This window comes from Coregonus clupeaformis, chromosome 25, assembly GCF_020615455.1.
Source record: "Coregonus clupeaformis isolate EN_2021a chromosome 25, ASM2061545v1, whole genome shotgun sequence".
NCBI classification, from domain to species: domain Eukaryota; kingdom Metazoa; phylum Chordata; class Actinopteri; order Salmoniformes; family Salmonidae; genus Coregonus; species Coregonus clupeaformis.
The window spans coordinates 667,113-687,428 of NC_059216.1; the positions used below are offsets into that span (position 1 = coordinate 667,113).

Here is a 20,316-nt window from a genome sequence, read left to right on the forward strand (position 1 = left end):
AAAGACACCTGGGAGCCAGAAATCTTTCTGATTGAGAGAGGATCAAATACTTATTTCCCTCATTGAAATGCAAATCAATTTATAACATTTTTGACATGCGTTCTTCTGGATTTTTTTGTTGTTATTCTGTCTCTCACTGTTCAAATAAACCTACCATTAAAATTATAGACTGATCATTTCTTTGTCAGTGGGCAAACGTACAAAATCAGCAGGGGATCAAATACTTTTTTCCCTCCCTGTACCCTGTACTACTGCTTGCACTGAGCCTGGCTGTGCAGTCATATAGATGGTGTGCAGAGGAGGGCAGTATTGACTCACTTTGTAGGGCCCTGGCTGGAAGAAATTTAAGGTAAATCCCAAACCAGTCCCTCCCTCACTCCTCACTCCTCGGCCCTCCATTTGCACGTTCAAGTGTCCCAAAACTGAGGGAGTGAACATTTTTGAGAATGTAGGTGCTAATTAGACGGTTTGATAGACACTTCAACTGAGGCAGCAAGGCTGCAGGCTTCAGGGCGAAGTGCTATCCCAACATGCACTGCGATATGTACATAAACATTTATGTCAGCTGTTCAAATTCTTCATACATACCCCTCAATAAAAGTTTGAGTCAGTTTATGGCTTTGTATTATGCAATATTTGGGTATTGAATACCGATCTATATGAGAATTTGTACAATGCCTTGGGGCATTAAGATAAATGTAAGACACATTTATCAGCAGCCCCTTCAAATTGTATACAAATCATTAGGGTTGGAGGGTAAAATATATGCCCACCTACAGATGCAGGATCTTTAATTTGACCTATATTTTCACAGCAAAATAATCCAGGTTTTTAACGTTTAGTCCATAATGTTGCTTGATCGGTGGTTAGGCTATTTGCTAGCCAAAATGAGGCTACATTAAAAGTGAAATACTGTTAATATAACCGTGTGCTAGTGTGGGTTTATAGTGAATGGATATAAATTATGAAGCTCATCTGCATTTCCTGTGGTGCAGGAAAATTCTCAGCACCAAAAGAGTGATCAAATTAGAATCCTACACCTATATTACATAACATCATTGATATCATAGGTGAGATGGCATGGTAGAAATGATATTTTAGGATTGAATTTCTTCCTGTGTTATTTAAGCAATAAGGCCCGAGGGGGTGTGATATATATATAGCCAATATACCACGGCTAAGGGCTGTTCTTAAGCACGACACAACGCAGAGTGCCTGGATACAGCCCTTAGCCGTGGTATATTGGCCATATACCACAAACCCCGAGGTGCCTTATTGCTATTATAAACTGGTTACCAACGTAATTAGAGCAGTAAAAATAAATATTTTGTCATACCCGTGGTATATGGTCTGATATACCACGGCTGTCAGCCAATCAGCATTCAGGGCTCGAACCACTCAGTTTATAATCTCCATTGACACCTACTTGTCCAACTTGTTGTCCAACATGTACACTGTATATTACAGTTATTAATGGGGTAGGATTCACTCTATATTGTTGTTTTATATATTTTACATATTTTTTTACCCCCTTTTTCTCCCCAATTTCAATCTTGTCTCATCGCTGCAACTCCCCAACGGGCTCGGGAGGCGAAGGTCGAGTCATGTGTGCTCCGAAACATGACCCGCCAAACCACGCTTCTTAACACCCGCCTGCTTAACCTGGAAGCCAGCTGCACCAATGTGTCGGAGGAAACACTATTCAACTGACGACTGAGGTCAGTCTGCAAGGAGTGGGTAGAGCGCGATGAGCCAAGTAAAGTCCCCCCGGCCAAACCCTCCCCTAACCCGGACGACGCTGGGCCAATTGTGCGCCGCCCTATGGGACTCCTGATCACGGCCGGTTGTGATACAGCCCGGGATCAAACCCAGGTCTGTAGTGACGCCTCTAGCACTGCGATTCAGTGCCTTAGACCGCTGCGTCACTCGGGAGGCCCCACTCTCTATGTTCTATTGACATCAGTCCAACTTTCACAAAGTCTGTGCCTGTACCTGTCGTGTTTCCTGAACGGTCTGAGACCATTTGGAAACAAAAGAACAATCAGCTCTGTTTCAACAGGATTTTTAATAGGTGAAAGTCCTGTTGAGATCCAGAGTCTTCTCTGTTAAACTGTTTCAACTACTGAAGGAAAGATGAAAGGAAGGTCCATATGAAACAACAACAGCAAATAATTCAACTCACGCCAGTTAAAGGCATGAAAGGGCAAAAATGTGCATCCTTTCGTGTGTCAGAGTTGGTCGAACCATTCATACTGTACACAACTGAATCATGCAATGATTTGCAAATACGCAAATGTACATATTGTGTTACGTACAACCACAATATATGTTTTACAGTATTTCTTTGTCTCATTCCAACTGAACGTAGCTCTCTTGTCCACTGTATTATTATATTGATAAAGACGTCCCAGGGGCTATTGACTTGTCCCAGTTTGATTGAGGAAAGAAGGGTGGAGTTGTTAGCAGACATCCATGTCCACACATTCTCATTGGATCATTAGTTCATGTGGTTGTTTTTTATGTGAAAGCTCTTTCGCAATAGCCTTTATGCTGCACCTGTGATAGAAGTGGAATAATGAAGACCTGAAGCGATGTACTTAATTTTTTTGTATTACAAGTCTACTCTGGGCTAGACAGATACAGATACACACGGATATCACACACACACACTGTCTCTCTGTCTGTCTGTGAAGGTAGACAGTTCACTTATCACATTGTTTTCCACAATGTTGTATTTGGCGGCATTGCCTTTTATCCCAGCTTAGTTATTGTAGATTGTTATCTTCAACCAAGCAGCTTAGCAGGAAGTTAGAAGCTGATAAACATTCACTTTTTGCACCCGATTTGCAAGTGGTGCAGGATATGGTTATTGTGCCGGGACTGTAAAGAAAGGAAATCTACAGGCTCAATTCCAGCAAGTGTCGCTAAAATGGTATGTAGCGGTTTCATTTTAAGTGTTTGTGTGTATTATCTTTAGTTAGGATGTTCTATATCCTGTTCCAGACTGTCCTATAGTAGGAAACAGACAGTGTCCTGTGCTACTGTGTATGGATACTACTGTGTGTACTGTGTTTTTGTTTAGACAGCCTTTATGTGATGTGTATGTTTTTATTGATTCTATGAAACCCTGGACTTCCTGGAAAACAGTGTCAAGTGTTACTGAGTAGACTATCCTGGCTAAATAAATCAATGAAAATAAATTAAATGACAGAATGTCGTGAAAAAATCTGACCACTTAGTTTTTTTCTAAATACGAAGTACACAGACACCAAAGCACATTAAGCTACTCTTGTTCCAAGCGCAAATGGGCAGTGTGCGTCATGGCTGGATAGGCTGCATTTCGTTGTCAGAATTCATGCCATAACCAACTGCGTTACCGCTAAAACCAGCTTTTGGTTGGTCTTAAATATCCCTACCAGTGCTGCCTGATATTAGCACTTTGGATCATGTTTTTAAGGACATACCTAAAAAATTTCCAACCCCTCCCATCAGAGCTGCATGCTGATGTTACAGGTAAATTGCTGAACCTGGAGTTAGGGTTGGAAAATGACAGTGCGGCAGTTTTTACATGACGAAATTGCAAACTAATGTGCATTTGACACTAGCACCCCCTTAACGCCAGCCAAAAATAGAACCCCTAGAATGAGGGACCTTACAGATGTTGTATGTATCGGGGACAGAGGAAGGGGTAGTCATTCAAAAATCATGTCAACCCCTATTACTTTTTTACATTTTTAGTCATTTAGCAGACGCTCTTATCCAGAGCGACTTACATTTAGTGAGTGCATACATTTTCATACTTCATACATTTACTTCATACATAGTCCATGTAATTTATGTGATTTGTTAATCCAAATGTTACTCCTGAATTAATTTAGGCTTGCCTAAACAAAGGGGGTGAAATTACTATATTAGTTAATTTTATTAATATGTAAACATTTGTAGAATTTTCTTTTCACTTTGACATTATAGAATATTTTGTGTAGATCAATGACAAAAAAAAAAATCACTATAAAATCTATTTCAATACCACTTTGTAACACAACAAAAAGGGGAAAAAATCCAAGGGGGTGAATTCTTATGATACCCACTGTATAGGTTGAATAAGACATGGACATACAGTACATTGTTGTATTTGCTTCTAGGTATGATATGTAATCCAATGATACTGTATAGATCTTGTAGAAAACTAGTATTATTTGGTGACCCTCACATTCCTTGTTTGCTCTCATTTGACCTATCCGCAGTAGGATTCAATACCTGTGGTTACTGACTTGTGGGCATTACAGAAATGTTCCTGTAATGTTATATCTGCCTAATGTTGTCAATACCATAGAATTACAATTAGAATATTACTTTGAAAGGATCTCTATGGTCATTGCCCAGGTGCTGTAGCAGCCTGATAATTTTCCTACCTGGCTGTTACCAGAGAGACATCTCAAATCAAATCAAATCAAATTGTATTGGCCACATGCGCCGAATACAACAGGTGCAGACATTACAGTGAAATGCTTACTTACAGCCCTTAACCAACAGTGCATTTATTTTTAATAAAAAAAGTAGAATAAAACAACAAAAAAGTGTTGAGAAAAAAAGAGCAGAAGTAAAATAAAATAACAGTAGGGAGGCTATATATACAGGGGGGTACCGGTGCAGAGTCAATGTGCGGGGGCAACGGCTAGTTGAGGTAGTTGAAGTAATATCTACACCAGTGTTTCCCAACTCTGGACAAGCACACCTGATTCTACTTAGTCAACTAATCATCAAGTCCTTGACAAGTTGAATCAGGTGGTTTTGTTCGGGGCTACAACACAAATGTGTGCTGTTGGGGGGTACTTGAGGACCGGAGTTGGGAAACACTGATCTATACCATTCAGCTTGGCCGGTTTGATTTTGACAAGAATGCTCTACAGACTATCAGTAACATTTCAACAAACTATCTACAAATTGTAACCCTAACACTAACCCTTATCCTAACCCTAACCTTAACCCTTACCCTAAATATAAACCTTGTCCTAACCATAACCTTAGCAAGCAGTTGCTTAGCAACAGATAGTCAGTTGCTTATCAACAGATAATTTGTTGATAGTATGACCATCTGTAGAACATCTACAGATGAACTATCCAAATAAAGTGTGACCGAATCTTTATCTAATCTTAGAGGTAATAGTTGAAGATGTTAAGGATTTAAGGTTAATGCATTCATCTGAGAATTAATGTATTCTATGTAAATGTACTACATCATTGAGCACACTTTATATCAGGGCTCTCCAAACCTGTTCCTGGAGCGCTACCCCCCCTGTAGGTTTTCGCTCCAACCCCAATTGTAACTAACCTGATTCAGGTTATCAACCAGCTAATTATTACAATCAGGTGCACTAGATTAGGGTTGGAGCAAAAACCTACTGGACGGTGGCTCTCCAGGAATAGGGTTGGAGAACTCTGCTTTATATCAAGGACAGAAAAAAAGCGTGATGGGAACTAACCTCTGTGGTTATTTGTTTAGCTGTGCCAAAAGCAACAGGTGTGTCTGTTCTCCATCTGGGTATTTATCTTTCTGGGGGGTTTTCTCTGTCTCTTCCCAGAGCTCAGACAGAGTGTTGAACCGCATCGGCAGTTTATTTTCCATAAAGAAGAAGAAGAGCCAGAGCGGTTCACTCTCAGCAGACTCAGAGGATGGATCCTGGCTAGGTCCTGGCTCTCCCGTCTCCCCCCAGTCCTCTGGTTCTCCTCTCTCCCCCCACCAACCACCAGAGGAAGACTGGCTAAGGACCCCCACCACTACCCGGAGAGAGGGTGAGGTAGTTGAAGCTGGAGCTGGGCCAGTGCGGGGAAGTTTGCCGGAGCTCCAGGCGGAGGGATCGGTGTTCAGTACCAGCTCCAGCCCTAGTACCTCCAGCCTAGCCTCTCTGGTGGTGGTGGACCGAGGGGACCTGCTGTTTGCAGGCAGCGACAGCAGTGGCCGTGGCAGCGTGAGGGAAGTGCAGGTGTGCAGGGTGAGCCGGGCCGAGGCAGAGTCAGACGGAGAGGCAGACAGGAATTATTGGAATCTGACTCCCACAAACCCGTCCTCCACCAGAGCAGACCAAGTCCCAGAGCTCAGCCCCACTGAGGACGTAGTAGGAGAGGTGAGCAGGAGGCTGCAGGTACATCTGGAACAAACCACTGTGAAAGAAGGCGAAGGGTCGGGAGGGGGCAGCCAAGTGGTCCAAACCACCCTCAGGTCGTTTGAGCTCTCCCAATCTCACCTTAAGACTGACGTCAGCTCTCTGGTCACAGAGTCTAAAAAGACCTCCCTGAAAACATATGTTGGAGGGAAGGGGAGTTACCTGGTGGGAGTGACTGTAGGCTCTCAGTCCTGCACCCCGTCCTCCTCAGATCCCCAGCCAGAGGGGGAGGACAGCCCAGCCATGGGAAAGAAGAACAGGAGGAGGGCTCTGAAATCCACCAGCAGCAGCTCGGCTGAAACAGCTCCCCCCACACAGACCACGTTACCTGGGGGAGAGGAGGGGACGACGCAGGACTCACCTGTGAAGCTACACAAAGCCTTGTGGGTGGAAACACACCTGAGAGAAGAGGAGGTGGAGAGGGAGAGTGCAGACTCGCATCCAGTCATGGCCATACCTGTGACTGTGGCCCCTGTGGAGTACCCTGATACTGCAGCAGTATCAGCAGCAGCAGCCGGTGGCAGAGAGCCAAATCCAGCCTTCAGGGAGTCCAAAACAACAAACACAGCCCAGCCAGAGTCAAACAGTCCAGGCACAGACTCAGAGAGCAGCTCAGAGAGCAAAGAGGAGAGCAAAGAGGAAAAGCGCAGGAGTGTGAAACTGTCTCAAAGTGAGAAGCTTTTCCCTAAGAAGGTGTATGTGAGCCCTAAGGCCAGTTTTGATGGGGACGAGCAGACAAAGACAGAGCTGAAAAACAATGACATCATAGACTTGGCTTCAAAGATTCCTCAGAAGTCGGAGGTGAAACTGTAAGTGTCTTTATTTCAAATGTTGAGAGAGAGAGAGAGAGAGAGAGAGAGAGAGAGAGAGAGAGAGAGAGGGGGGGGGGGGGGGGGGGGGGGGGGGAGAGAGAGAGGAGAGAGAGAGAGAGAGAGAGAGAGAGAGAGAGAGAGAGAGAGAGAGAGAGAGAGAGAGAGAGAGAGAGAGAGAGAGAGAGAGAGAGGAGAGAGAGAGAGAGAGAGAGAGAGAGAGAGAGAGAGAGAGAGAGAGAGAGAGAGAGAGAGAGCTGAAAATGTCACCTACATTACAAATACTTTACTTGGACTACATGATTACTGATAGGACTACTGTAGGCCATCCTGAATGATGACTCATGGCAGAAGTAACTAGTCAATTTGTTTGACTAAAGGGTTTAATGAATAGACTCAGTACAATGCTGATAAAAGTAAGGCACACCATTCTGATATCCACATATCTTTCAGATGTAGTAATGCCACAAGGCATGTTTTTTGTTGTATCATATGAATGTGATATAGCCTGTTTTTAGATTAAAACATATAGCTTAATGGAAGCGAATTAGAAAATGCTTGGAATTCATACAAGACTCTTGATGGATTAATTGTTCTACTGATACTTGAGGGGATGTTCTCCATTGCTGGAAGTTTTAAGTGAGAGCAGTTTTTCACAATCTGTTTGGTCAAGCTACTCAGAGCAGAAATATTTATTTCAGTTTCACTTTGCATGTATTGCTAATGGCTGTTTTTCCTTATCTGAATAATGTGTTTATTTGGTTTTATAGTGGTTGGTATAAATTAAGTAGCATATCAATGCAGTTAAACAACAACACCTGTTTGTGGTGACAGGTTTGTTCTGCACACTAATTTATTTTACCCTCCTGTCCTCAAAGTTAATCACTATTTTTCTCTCTTCTCTAAACAGCCTGCCAAGCCTCAAAAAAGTGAATGTAGACCTCAAGGAACCAAACAATGACTATGTCATCACTGCTGGAGAGATAACTGAGGGTACAGACTCTGATCGAAGACACCATGACCCCAAGGCTGTAGACAGTTCCCCAACGACCCCAACCCCAGAGCTGGATGAGGCCTCTCCAACCACAACCATGCCAGGATGTAAAATACAGCCCAACACAGGGAGTTCAAGGGTTCGATGTCAGGGGACAACCCAGGTCTCCCAGTCTAAACCAGGGACAACCCAGGTCTCCCAGTCTAAACCAGGGGACAAAGTAGGAAATGTAGCCAGTCGGTCAAAGAACCCACCTCCTCCGGTTGGACCCAAGTCCAAAGCTGTCCTGGGCATGGCTAAGGGAAAGGGTCTCAAAGATGGTGGCAAGGCAGGGATTTCTAGTGGGGCTCCATCACAAAGGACAGAGGTTATGTCACCTAAATTAAAGGATCAACCCACCGCAGGAAAAACAGAGGTCACCGACAGCCCCAAGTCGAGAATCCCCAAAAAGTCACAGACAGAAGCTGCATCAAAACCCCCACTGTCACCAGTCACAACCTCAGTGGTTGATGTTTCAGTGGCTCTGTCTCCTCCTGTGTCTGGTTCCAAACCACAGAAGATACCTAAACCTAAACATTTAATGATTAAAACAGACAAAAAGCCTATCGCTGAGGAGGTGAAGGAAGTGGGTTCAGGGGGGAAACAAACTCCAGGGCCTGTTAAGTCAGAAGAGGTGTCACCTACTAAAGTACCAGTCTTGTCACCTGTGAAGTCCAGCAAAGAAAAGAGCAAAGAGAATTCAGATAAGGTAAACCTGGTCAATGGGCTGGAGAAAGACCTTGAGGACAACACCACTGCCACAGCCAAAACAAGTGAACCCAAAGATGTCAAAAAGCAGGCTCCAACATGCCCAGACAGCACCAACAGCAGCATGATACCAAAGAGCAGGTTACCCAAATCCCCTGACAACTCATTGTCTCCGGTCAGAAAGATGAAAGATGGCAAACCCCAAACCATCGACACAGGCAGTAAAAAAAAAGAAAACACTGAGAGAGCATCAGGTGTCAATAGTAGGCCTTCCACACCAACCAGCCCAAAGCAGCAGGAGCTGCCCAGCCCAGAGGAAAGGCCCCCAGATGAGAGACTGACCCCTGAACCTGAGAAGGGTAAGACAAACGTGACATGTATTTTGAACATGGGATATTGATAAGATTCTGTCTGCTTATTTATAGCATCTGTCTAGCTAACACGTTTTAGCTATGTGTTTAGTAGTGGTAATGTTTCAGAATTATCCAATGGTTAAATTTCTTTGATGGACAAGAGGTATTGTAAATGTCACATATTTTAGAGAGAGGGAGAGCTCTCATTTTGCAATGCATTGTGAAAACTAACCAACAAACCTCTATACTAACTGTCTGAATAACTATATTATCACCAACAGGAAGAAAGCTGCCTTGCCCTTTGCAAAAACATCTGCCCCAACAGGCCTCCAATAAGAGCACTCCCTGTGACGATGGGGACACACCCACCCCTCCCTCACTGGTACCAACCAAGCCAGAGAAACCTGCCTCCCTTGGACTTAAGAAGCAGAGTGAGGACAGGAGCAGTAGTAGTACACCTGAAACAAAACTGGATGCAAAATCGGAAAATGCAAAAAATAAATCTCTATCGGTCAAAACTACCTGTATTACACAGGAACAACAAACCAAACCATCCCCAGATCTCTCATCCGAGACAGAGAGTGACTGCAACTATGTGGAAGCCTTAACCGATACACCACTGCAGCAGATGGGTCCTGTGAGCCCAGGTGTAGTCCTGGAGAAACGCCCACCTGAACCAAGCCCCATTGTGTCTGCCTCAGGCAGACCTACCCATGAGGAAGTAATATATACATCCAACAAGACTGAGTTGACTGATCGCATTCATATTGACACTGAGACCCAAGCTAATCAGAAAAGTGATGAGCATAATGAAAATGCTTCTATAGCTTCAGAGAAGCTCTTACTTAGTGCTAGAGAAGGGATATCCAATACGAATCAGCCTGTGGAACACGGCCTGGATGTAGCAAAGGACAGCTCACCCAAAAACGCCTCCACTGTGGTTGAAAGTGGAGAGAGTCAAGATACGGCAAAACAGCCAACTCTCATTGGCTTGGAGGAAAAATCAAAGAAACTAGCTAATGTTCAAACCCCAGATATAGTACCCATTGGTAATGGCATAGTTTCTGATATATCCATAGTGTCTGGGAAAGAGACTGAAGTACAGAAAGGGGGAGAGCAAGTGAAGGTCACCGACGTTATAACAGAGGCTGCGATTGTTCAGAAACCAATTGAAAATGGTGAGGTCCAACTGAACAAAGAGCTTCCTTCACTGACACAGAATTTGGCAGATGCACATAGCGGGCCACACAAAGAATACAAAGAGGACAAACCGGGTGAGGCAGCATCTAAGAGCACAGTTACTAAGATGGAGGTAAAACAGGAATCAAAGACCATAACTACAAAAGCTCAGAAGGAGAAAGTGACAAAACAAGAAGAAAGACCCAGCGAAGGAGCCACTAAGATATTAGACACAAAACAGGACTCAAAAACCATAAGCACAAAAGCTCAGGAGAAGAAGGTCTTAGTCCTCAAAGAACCCCCTAAAACTACAAAAGCAACCTCCAAGGCTGAGCTGCCTCTTCAGCCGCCAACTTCTCTGAAGCTCCCCTCTCCCCCTAAACCGCTCCATCTGAAACAGGAATCTCCATCCAGCTGGCTGAATGTGGAGCGCGGCTCCAAACGGGAGCAGAAGAGGGAGACCAAGAGGAGGCTGGACTGTTCAGCCTGCGAGGATGAGAGTCTGGCTGAGACTGACAACGTGGAGGACTTCATCAGGAGCATTAAGGAACTGGGCACCCCCTTTCCCCTGGCTCCCAAGAGGCACCACGACCATGCCAAGAACTCCTCGCCCCCCTTTGCCCTGCCCGCCATCAAGGAGGACCGCTTCGAGAACCCTTTTGACGCTGATGGCTTCCAGTTTGGCCTGAAAAAGAGGGTGAAGGATAAAGAAACCCCGGCCATGTTGATGAAGAAACAGGCCTCAGACAGGGAGGAGAAGACACAGACAAGACGGGCTAATGCAGAGGACAGCCTTCTCTTCAAAGCCCTCCAGTCTCCATCTAGAGCCCGGAGAAAACCAGGATGTCAAACAGACGGGAAAGATGGCGAGGTGGAAATGAAGGTAGAGTTGAAGAGGGAAGTAGAGAAGAAAGAGGAGCTCTGGGAAGAAACCGGGCAGATCACGTCGCGGCTAGGAAGGTCGTCCCTACTCTCCAACCTGTTGAGCTCCCCCAGGACTTCCAGAAGGGACAAAGGGGATCCTTCCTCCTCAGTCTCTAATGGTGCTCCTCCCTCTCCTACCACCCAGGGCACAGTGCCAGAAAGGGCGGGTGGGAGAGGTATGAATCCGGGCCTGCGTATGGGTGTGGTTGCAGCTGGTGAGTCAATAATCAGTCCCTCCTCACCACCTCCTCTCCCCTCGTTCACTGAGCTAAAGCTGCCAGATACCCTGGAGCAATATCTCAGGAAAGATAAAGGATCTTCACAGAGTAGCGCTACACAGAGTACAATGGCTAGCCCTGTAATGGGCCTAGGTCAGGGTACTGGACTAAAGGGACTTACCTTAGGACTTCATCCAGCCACCAACCACATCACACAGGCCCCTCTGATTGGTCTTCCTGCAGCCAACCCTAAGGTAAGAGTCTCAGACAAGACTGCATGAAGCCAACTGACAGTTTGGGGTTTTGCATCATTACTGCACTGTATGTATCTATGTTATTTTATTTATCCATCTAAATTCTCTATAGACAGGTACTTTGTACTAGATTTAGAAATGCTTTTTTTTCTATAGAGACTAGAAGTACATGATTGAGACATATTGAGTCTCTCATATTCTCTCAGTACTGCTTTACTCCTGGAAACAGAGGATTCACTTTTACAACTAAATTAGTTTTGACCTGCAGGGCGTTGTTTTATGGGCTGGGCAGATACTTCAGAACCTGTTCACTTTGTACAGGCATCTAAAGTATCTCCATGGCAACACGCCACTAAATCACCTCTGGTCCAGCTTTGTCTTTTGGAATGTTGAAATGCAATAAGTCCTAGACGTTTATAGCTCTTAGAAACAAGTCATGAATTGTTTGCAAGTCAAGACAAGAAGAAGAGGCATTCTTCAAAATAAACGTTTATATACGCCTTTGCCAGAATGACTCCATTTTGCACATACATTTTAATGCTCAGACCAGACACATAAACATGCAAATAGGCCTACTTCTCTCACGTTGTTTTGTTTACATGAGCCATGATTGCCATTTTACTTTCTGCCCAGCAAGCAGTAGGTTTGTAGACCAATGTTGGTTTGTTCTTATACACTAATGTACAATACATAGCATGTAAGCTGCTAACTATTGATGTTCTTAAGCTGAAAAATGTATAACTGGTAGTCTTTTGTTGAGTTATTTTAATCTGTAGGCAGTCTAGAGTTCTGCCGGGAGTACAGGAAATACACAGGATACTTCTGCTTTTCCACCCCCAGTCCCTCAGAAGAAAATGAAAGACAGCATGCTTTCTTTTCCTTTTCAGATTCCAGAAGCGAGAGGGTTCCACAAACGGCCTGGGAAGGTATGATTGACCTTACATTCAAAACAAAATACTGTCTCCACCATCCAGTGTTTTATAGTAACACGATATGATGCAAGGTCTACAAGTAGTTGTGTGTTGGGGAGTTCTACATTATTTATTCTCAAATACTTTTGAGTATTCAACTCAGTCTATTGTATCAGAAATTGCAAGAGACCATGATACAATCACCAAGTGTCACATGTTGTAATGACCATGAGATATACTTACTGTAAATCTCTACATCCTGTTGTAGATAGTGCTCCATGAGCAGGCTCAGTTTGGAGGAGAGGCCTACGAGGTGTTTGGGGATGTGGAGGATGCCTCCATGATGAAGCTGTCTCCTGTCATCTCAGTCAGGGTCATCAGGGGATGGTAAGACTGTTTGTCGGGATTGTCACTAGTTACCACAGCCACAAAGTAAAAATGGTCTATATAATAATTTCTGGGTTGTTGCTTTTTGGTCTTAATTTAAGGTAAGGCATAAGGTTAGTATTGTGGTTAAGGTTAGGTCATATTTTAAGAAATAGGCAATGACTTTGTGGCTGTGGTAACTAGTGACAACCGTTTGTCGGGGACAAACTTCATTCCTCATTCCCTCACTCTGTATTCCATCAATAAATGCTTTATTTCATACAAATCTTCCATTGTTAACTTGTCACAATCCTGTATGACAGTATTAATTGATTCATGTCTCATGTTAAAGAAGCATGACAGCAACTCAACATTTTTGGACTGTTAGGAACATGCCTCTCATTGTGTCATCACGTCCTGTCCATGTAGCTGGCTGCTGTATGAGAAGCCAGGGTTCCAGGGGCGGACCATCGCCCTGGAGGAGGGGCCCATGGAGCTGGTCAACGTGTGGGCAGAGGAGGTGACACCAGGGGCACTGGATCAGATTGGTCTGCCTGTGCCAACCTCACCCATGGTCATCGGATCTATCCGCCTGGCAGTGAGGGACTACAGTCTACCTCGGATTGACCTGTTCACTGAGGTGAATGGTCTGGGGGGAATGACATCATTCTGTGACGACACCATCGAGATCTGCTCTTACGGGAACATACAGAACACCGGCTCCATCAAGGTCCACTCTGGAGTGTAAGTTCTACCTTCATTGTAGATTCAAATCTTAGTCCAGAATTTGCTTCATTATTCATTTCAATTCAATTCAATATACTATACTCACCCCAGCAGGTTTGCTATTGTTCAAAAGCGTGTTGAAATGGATGACACATTATGCAAACTATAATTTAGCATTTTCACTCACTATAGTGTTTGTATTGTTAGCAATTCTTGTCATGGAGGCTGGTCTTTCTTCACTTTCCTCATTGGAATGGCCTGCATTGGAATGGCCTGCATAGGCTTGTTGGAATGACATAATCTGCTGTTAGGAGATGTTATCTCAGTCACACACACATTGTTGTTTTTTGTAACAGTACATTGGTGTTGCTACACTCTTAGAAAAAAAGGGTTCCAAAAGGGTTCTTCGACTGTCCCCATAGGAGAACCCTTTTTGGTTCCAGGTAGAACCCTTTTGAGTTCCATGTACCCTTTGTGGAAAGGGTTCTAAATGGAACCCAAAGGGGTTCTACCTGGAACCAAAAAGGGTTCTTCAAAGGTTTATCCTATGGGAACAGCCTTTTAGGTTCTAGATAGCACCTTTTTTTCTAAGGGTTCATTTTAGACATAGTTTAGTGAATCTGCTCATGTCTGTCTTCTTAGGTGTGTTCGAGAATCATAGTGCTAACGCCCTGAAATCGTATTTGGATGTGTTTTAAAGTAAATATTTACATGACAGCTGAAGAACAAGGGTGTGATTTAGTGTCTTGTACAAGTGTCTAATCTTTGTGTGTGTGTGTGGCCCTTGTCGTCATCCCATAGCTGGCTGGTGTATGGTGACCCAGGGTTTGGGGGTCTCCTAACGGTGTTGGAGGTGGGAGAGTATCCCTGTCCAGAAGCCTGGGCATTCCCTCAGCCCTTCATCGGATCGCTGAAAACCCTCAAAATGGTACCGGATTATTATGTCATTCTTACTTATCTTTTTAAAAACACTTTCCCCTGACTGTATATTCTACTGTTTTATCTCTATGATGTTAAAGGCCTGTGTGGTTTTCCGTCTCTTACAGGGTGGGATAAAGGTGGAGCATCCTAATGAAGTAAAGGTATGCTTCCCCTCTTTGAATTATTCAGTTGTATAGCTATTCCCATGACCATTCATATTTACATCAGTGTTTAAGGATAAAAAACAACATACAGTCTGTGAATGACAGTGGAAACTTTTAACAACCGCAAGCGCCTCTTACCACAAAACCTCATAATATCCAAACGCTTGGCTTTTTTTCTGGTGACATGGCTGAAGACTAGCTGTGATATGATGGGACGGCATATTATTATAGCACAGCTGTCATCCTAAATTTACATTTTAGTCATTTAGCAGACGCTCTTATCCAGAGCGACTTACATGAGCAATTAGGGTTAAGTGCCTTGCTTAAGGGCACATCGACAGATTTTTCACCTAGTCTGCTCGGGGATTAGAACCAGCGACCTTTCGGTTACTGGCACAACGCTCTTACCCACTAAGCTACCTGCCGCCCTAATAACATCTGTTCATTGTGAAACAGACCTACAGGCCTGTTGTTGCAGGTGGATTGGCTAGTGACTAGTGAGAGAACTATGTGTGCCCCGGTAGCTCTATGGGCACATAGCACAAAAGTGTGTCGTCTCTGCATGCTCTCTTTCTGTCTAACCCAGCAGTCAGCAGAATGTGCTGTGGTTGCCAGTAGAGCTGTTTCTTTAGGACATTCTGGCTGTCCGGATGAGGGCTAAAATGTAGAAATATGCAAGCGCATTTCATGGGTTTCAAGGGGCTGATAATGTAGTTGTTTGGCTCAATATCTGCTGAACATTTGTTTAACCATTAAAATGCACAATTGATTGATGGTTTAAGAAAAGTACAACCTAGCCCTCTGGGCTTAATATTGCACTGTCAGACAGACAGGCAGAGGCACGGGGCCTAGGGGGGGTGGAATCTGTGGTATGAGGAGCATGTAGCCCTTGGATGGGGACAGGTATGGACAAGAGCACTCTGCCCAACTCAGCACATCAGCCTCAACTTTAACCCCTTCTCTCCCCTTCAGGCTCTGGTGTACGAGAGGCCGTGCTTCGAGGGCGAGTGTGTGGAGATTGACAATGATGTGTACAACTTCAGAGAGGAGGAAGAGGGGGGGGAGGAGGAGGAGGAGGAGGAGGAGGAGGCAGAAGTTAATCCAGTCAGAAGGAAGACGTTGTGTTCTGTGGGATCCATCAAGATCCTTCGTGGACTGTAAGTACTTGTGGTTGATCTCAGCTGACATACAGTAGGGGATAGTATTGTAATGAAATGACTCCTCCTCTGCCCATATTAACCTGCCATAACACAGATTAACGGTCTATTAATTTGATACTGTATTTGGTCAGATCTATTCTAACATCACCCTATGGGCTCTACTTTAACAAACCTAACGCAATGGTAAATCTAAGCGCAGGCGGTAGTGCTATAGGTTCAGGGGTGTGTCAAATATTTTTGCTATTTTCACTATCACAATTATCGGCATACTTGCTGGTGTTGGCACGAAAGGGCTGGGTTTTGATGAATAAACAAGTTGTGGGTGTGTCAAGGCTTGGCCCCTCACTTGCCAATCAGAACGCGCTACATGGCGAAAAATGTGGTTGCTTCAAGTTGTGTACTTACAGTATTTTATGTATTGCCTTGGAATCAATTCCAATGTTAATCCGTTATAGTTTGTTAAATGGCTTACAGAAACGAAATAACAAAATGTAGACCTATCTTTGCTAAATACGTTAACTTGAACCCATTTGCAGTCCACATTGTTCTAAGTAATCGCATGGCTTCAATAGCATTCACACTGATGTAGGGGCTAGGCCTACTGTAAATTGCATTATGGCTGAGCATGGACATGCTAAACATTGTCAATAAGCAAGATTAAATAAATTATTGATAAGGCCTAAAAAGAGAACAAATCATTAGAATCAAATTCTAAATTAAACAACAACCTGTTTTAATTGGGCTATGTCACACTTACAGGCACCAACATTTCTCCCCGTGGGCATATAATATTAAAACAATGCCGACTATGGAGGGTTTTATGGCTCATCCAAACTTTTCACAGTAGCTGGACAAAGATCCTAAATAAATAGAAAGGGAGAATGATGTCCACTCACCGTTATACTGCTTCCAAATAGGCCTATGTTTTATTAACATAATCTGAACCATTTTAGAGATCAGATCGCATTCACACATCTCCAGAATTTGCATTGCATGCGCGCCACGGACATTGTCACCAGAAAACCGGGAAAGGTGAATCATTCAAATAAGTTTGGTTGTAATAAATGTAAACGAAAAACAAGCAACCCAATTTTTTTTTACAACAACAATAAATAAATGTCAAATGTAATGATGTCATAAAATCTCTAGGATAAAAAAGACAGATTGCTGTTGAACCAGCCTTCGTTATAGTAGGCCTAAGGGAAGGCTTGGGTTTTGAACATATGAAACGGAAAACAATACATTTTTACCGGTTACAGATAACTTCTAAATACGAGGTTCACCGGTATTCACAGAGGTTCTCATCTCTCGTTTCATGATGGGCATGGACACGTAGCCTACATCATGGAGGGGGTTTTGCGCATGTCCAAAACGGAACCTGCATGGTTAAAATAATGTGGGCCTGCTTACAATGCATATAGTTTATGCATAAGTTTTGAGAATGACACAAATACAATTTTTCACAGTCTGCTGCCTCAGTTTTGATTATGGCAATTTGCATATACTCCAGAAAGTCATGAAGAGTGATCAGATGAATTGCAATTAATTGCAAAGTCCCTCTTTGCCATGAAAATGAACTTATTCCCCAAAAAACTTTTCCACTGCATTTCAGCCCTGCCACAAAAGGACCAGCTGCCATCATGTCAGTGATTCTCTCGTTAACACAGGTGAGAGTGTTGACGAGGACAAGGCTGGAGATCACTCTGTCATGCTGATTGAGTTAGAATAACAGACTGGAAGCTTTAAAAGGAGGGTGTGCTTGAAATCATTGTTCTTCCTCTGTTAACCATGGTTACCTGCAAGGAAACACGTGCCGTCATCATTGCTTTGCACAAAAAGGGCTTCACAGGCAAGGATATTGCTGCTAGTAAGATTGTACCTAAATCAACCATTTATCGGATCATCAAGAACTTCAAGGAGAGAGGTTCAATTGTTGTGAAGGAGGCATCAGGGCGCCCAAGAAAGTCCAGCAAGCGCCAGGACTGTCTCCTAAAGTTGATTCAGCTGCGAGATCGGGGCACCACCAGTGCAGAGCTTGCTCAGGAATAGCAGCAGGCAGGTGTGAGTGCATCTGCACGCACAGTGAGGCGAAGACTTTTGGAGGATGGCCTGGTGTCAAGAAGGGCAGCAAAGAAGCCACTTCTCTCCAGGAAAAACATCAGGGACAGACTGATATTCTGCAAAAGGTACAGGGATTGGACTGCTGAGGACTGGGGTAAAGTAATTTTCTCTGATGAATCCCCTTTTCGATTGTTTGGGGCATCCGGAAAACACCTTGTCCGGAGAAGACAAGGTGAGCGCTACCATCAGTCCTGTGTCATGCCAACAGTAAAGCATCCTGAGACCATTCATGTGTGGGGTTGCTTCTCAGCCAAGGGAGTGGGCTCACTCACAATTCTATCTAAGAACACAGCCATGAATAAAGAATGGTACCAACACATCCTCCGAGAGCAACTTCTCCCAACCATCCAAGAACAGTTTGGTGACGACCAATGCCTTTTCCAGCATGATGGAGCACCTTTCCATAAGGCAAACGTGATAACTAAGTGGCTCGGGGAACAAAACATCGACATTTTGTGTCCTTAATCCCATTGAGAACTTGTGGTCGATCCTCAAGAGGCGGGTGGACAAACAAAAACCCACAAATTCTGACAAACTCCAAGCATTGATTATGCAAGAATGGGCTGCCATCAATCAGGATGTGGCCCAGAAGTTAATTGACAGCATGCCAGGGTGGATTGCGGAGGTCTTGAAAAAGAAGGGTCAACACTGCAAATATTGACTCTTTGCATAAACTTATGTCACGGTTCCCTCAGACAGAACCCAGAAGCAGACCAGGACAAGGAGAGTTGAACGAAGGTGAGGGTTTATTACAGATTCAACAAAGGTGCAGGATAATCCAGGGAACAGAGCGGGCGGCGTGGATGAGTTGTTGAGGGTGCAGTTGTTGGTCCAATGATGGCTCGGCAGCCGCCGACCATCAGGCAGAGGTAGGGTGAGGGTTCCGGACGAGTGACTGGAGATGGAACAAAAACGGAGGTAAGTCAACAATAAACCAACAAGGTACAAAACAACAAAACTAACGCTAGAAGCTCTAGGACTGATACTCTGATAAACCTACTGTTCATGGCTAACGATCCGGCAGGAACTGGATGTTTGGCCAGAGCCTAAGAAGGGTGATGATCAGGACCAGGTGTGCAGATTGCTGATGGGATGCAGGTGCGGAAAACAAGAGAGCTCCCCGGAGCGTTCCCGAACCCTCGGGAAACTGGAGATCACGAACAGGAAAAACTAGTCACCAGACAGGACCCGACTCAGACTGCCGGGATCGTTACAACTTAATGTAATTGTCAATAAAAGCCTTTGACACTTATGGAATGCTTGTAATTATTCTTCAGTATACCATAGTAACATCTGACAAAAATATCTCATAACACTGAAGCAGCGGACTTTGTGAAGACCAATACTTGTGTCATTCTCAAAACGTTTGACCACGACTGTAGATAAAAAGGGAAGGTCAGCTCACTGTTTAACTCATCTCAAACTTGATATTTTACTAAAGCTTTGGGAATGAAGATTTATTTCCAAGTGGTCTCTGGAGCCAAGCCCTTTATTGACAGTCTTGATTAATTTGCAATTGCATTGGGCAGACAAAAAAAAGCCTTTATTGAGAGGAGGGGGAGGCTATGGTTGTTTTTTAATCAAAGAATACAAATTAATTTCTAAATACGAATTATACAGGCACCAAAAGCACATTGGGCTACTCTTGTTCCATACGCATATGAGCAGTGTGCATCATGGCTGGCTAGGCTGCATTTCTGCTGTCAAGATTCATGCCATAACCACCTGCGTTACCGCTAAAACCAGCTTTTGGTTGGTCTTAAATTTCCCCATCAGCACTGCCTGAAATTAGCACTTTGGATCATGTTTTTAAGGACACACCTCAAATATTTCCACCCGCCCATCTGAGAGCAAGCGAGCTGATATAAGACCGGTAAATTGCCAAACCTGGCGTTAGGGCTGGAAAATGCCAGTGCCCCGCTTTTTACATGACGAAATTGCAAACTAACGTGCGTTTGACACTAGCGCAAATAGAGCCCTCTGTGTTTCTGATTGCCCCTGTAGCTGGGTCTGTCACAACTTCCTCCGAAGCTGCCTCCTCTACTTGTTCGGGCAGGCTTCGGCGTTTGTCGTCACCGGCCTTTTAGACACTGCCGCGCCTCATCTCATCATTCCATTTGTTTTGTCTTGTTTTTACACACACTTGGTTCATATCCCCTCACCAGTCCTTCTATAAGTATTCCCTCTGCCCCCCATGTCTTTGTGTGTGATTGTTTATTGTGGAGGTGACGATAGCTCGGTGGAGCTTTACATATTGTATTCGCCGGGATATTCACCCGTGTGCTTTGTTTTCTCCAGTGCT

The 20,316-nt window shown here is 44.1% G+C and overlaps 1 protein-coding gene across 1 annotated transcript in view; it reads left to right on the forward strand.

Moving 5' to 3' along the window:
- Positions 1 to 5,474: 5,474 nt before the first annotated feature.
- Positions 5,475 to 20,316, forward strand: part of LOC121539737 (beta/gamma crystallin domain-containing protein 1-like) — a 30,191-nt gene continuing 15,349 nt past the window's right edge. The window contains exons 1-9 of the mRNA XM_041848448.1: positions 5,475 to 6,976; positions 7,887 to 9,076; positions 9,352 to 11,645; positions 12,533 to 12,571; positions 12,825 to 12,943; positions 13,352 to 13,666; positions 14,450 to 14,576; positions 14,695 to 14,730; positions 15,706 to 15,890. Of these exons, the coding sequence (XP_041704382.1) occupies positions 5,475 to 6,976; positions 7,887 to 9,076; positions 9,352 to 11,645; positions 12,533 to 12,571; positions 12,825 to 12,943; positions 13,352 to 13,666; positions 14,450 to 14,576; positions 14,695 to 14,730; positions 15,706 to 15,890 (5,807 nt within the window). The remainder of the gene's footprint in view (positions 6,977 to 7,886; positions 9,077 to 9,351; positions 11,646 to 12,532; positions 12,572 to 12,824; positions 12,944 to 13,351; positions 13,667 to 14,449; positions 14,577 to 14,694; positions 14,731 to 15,705; positions 15,891 to 20,316) is intronic.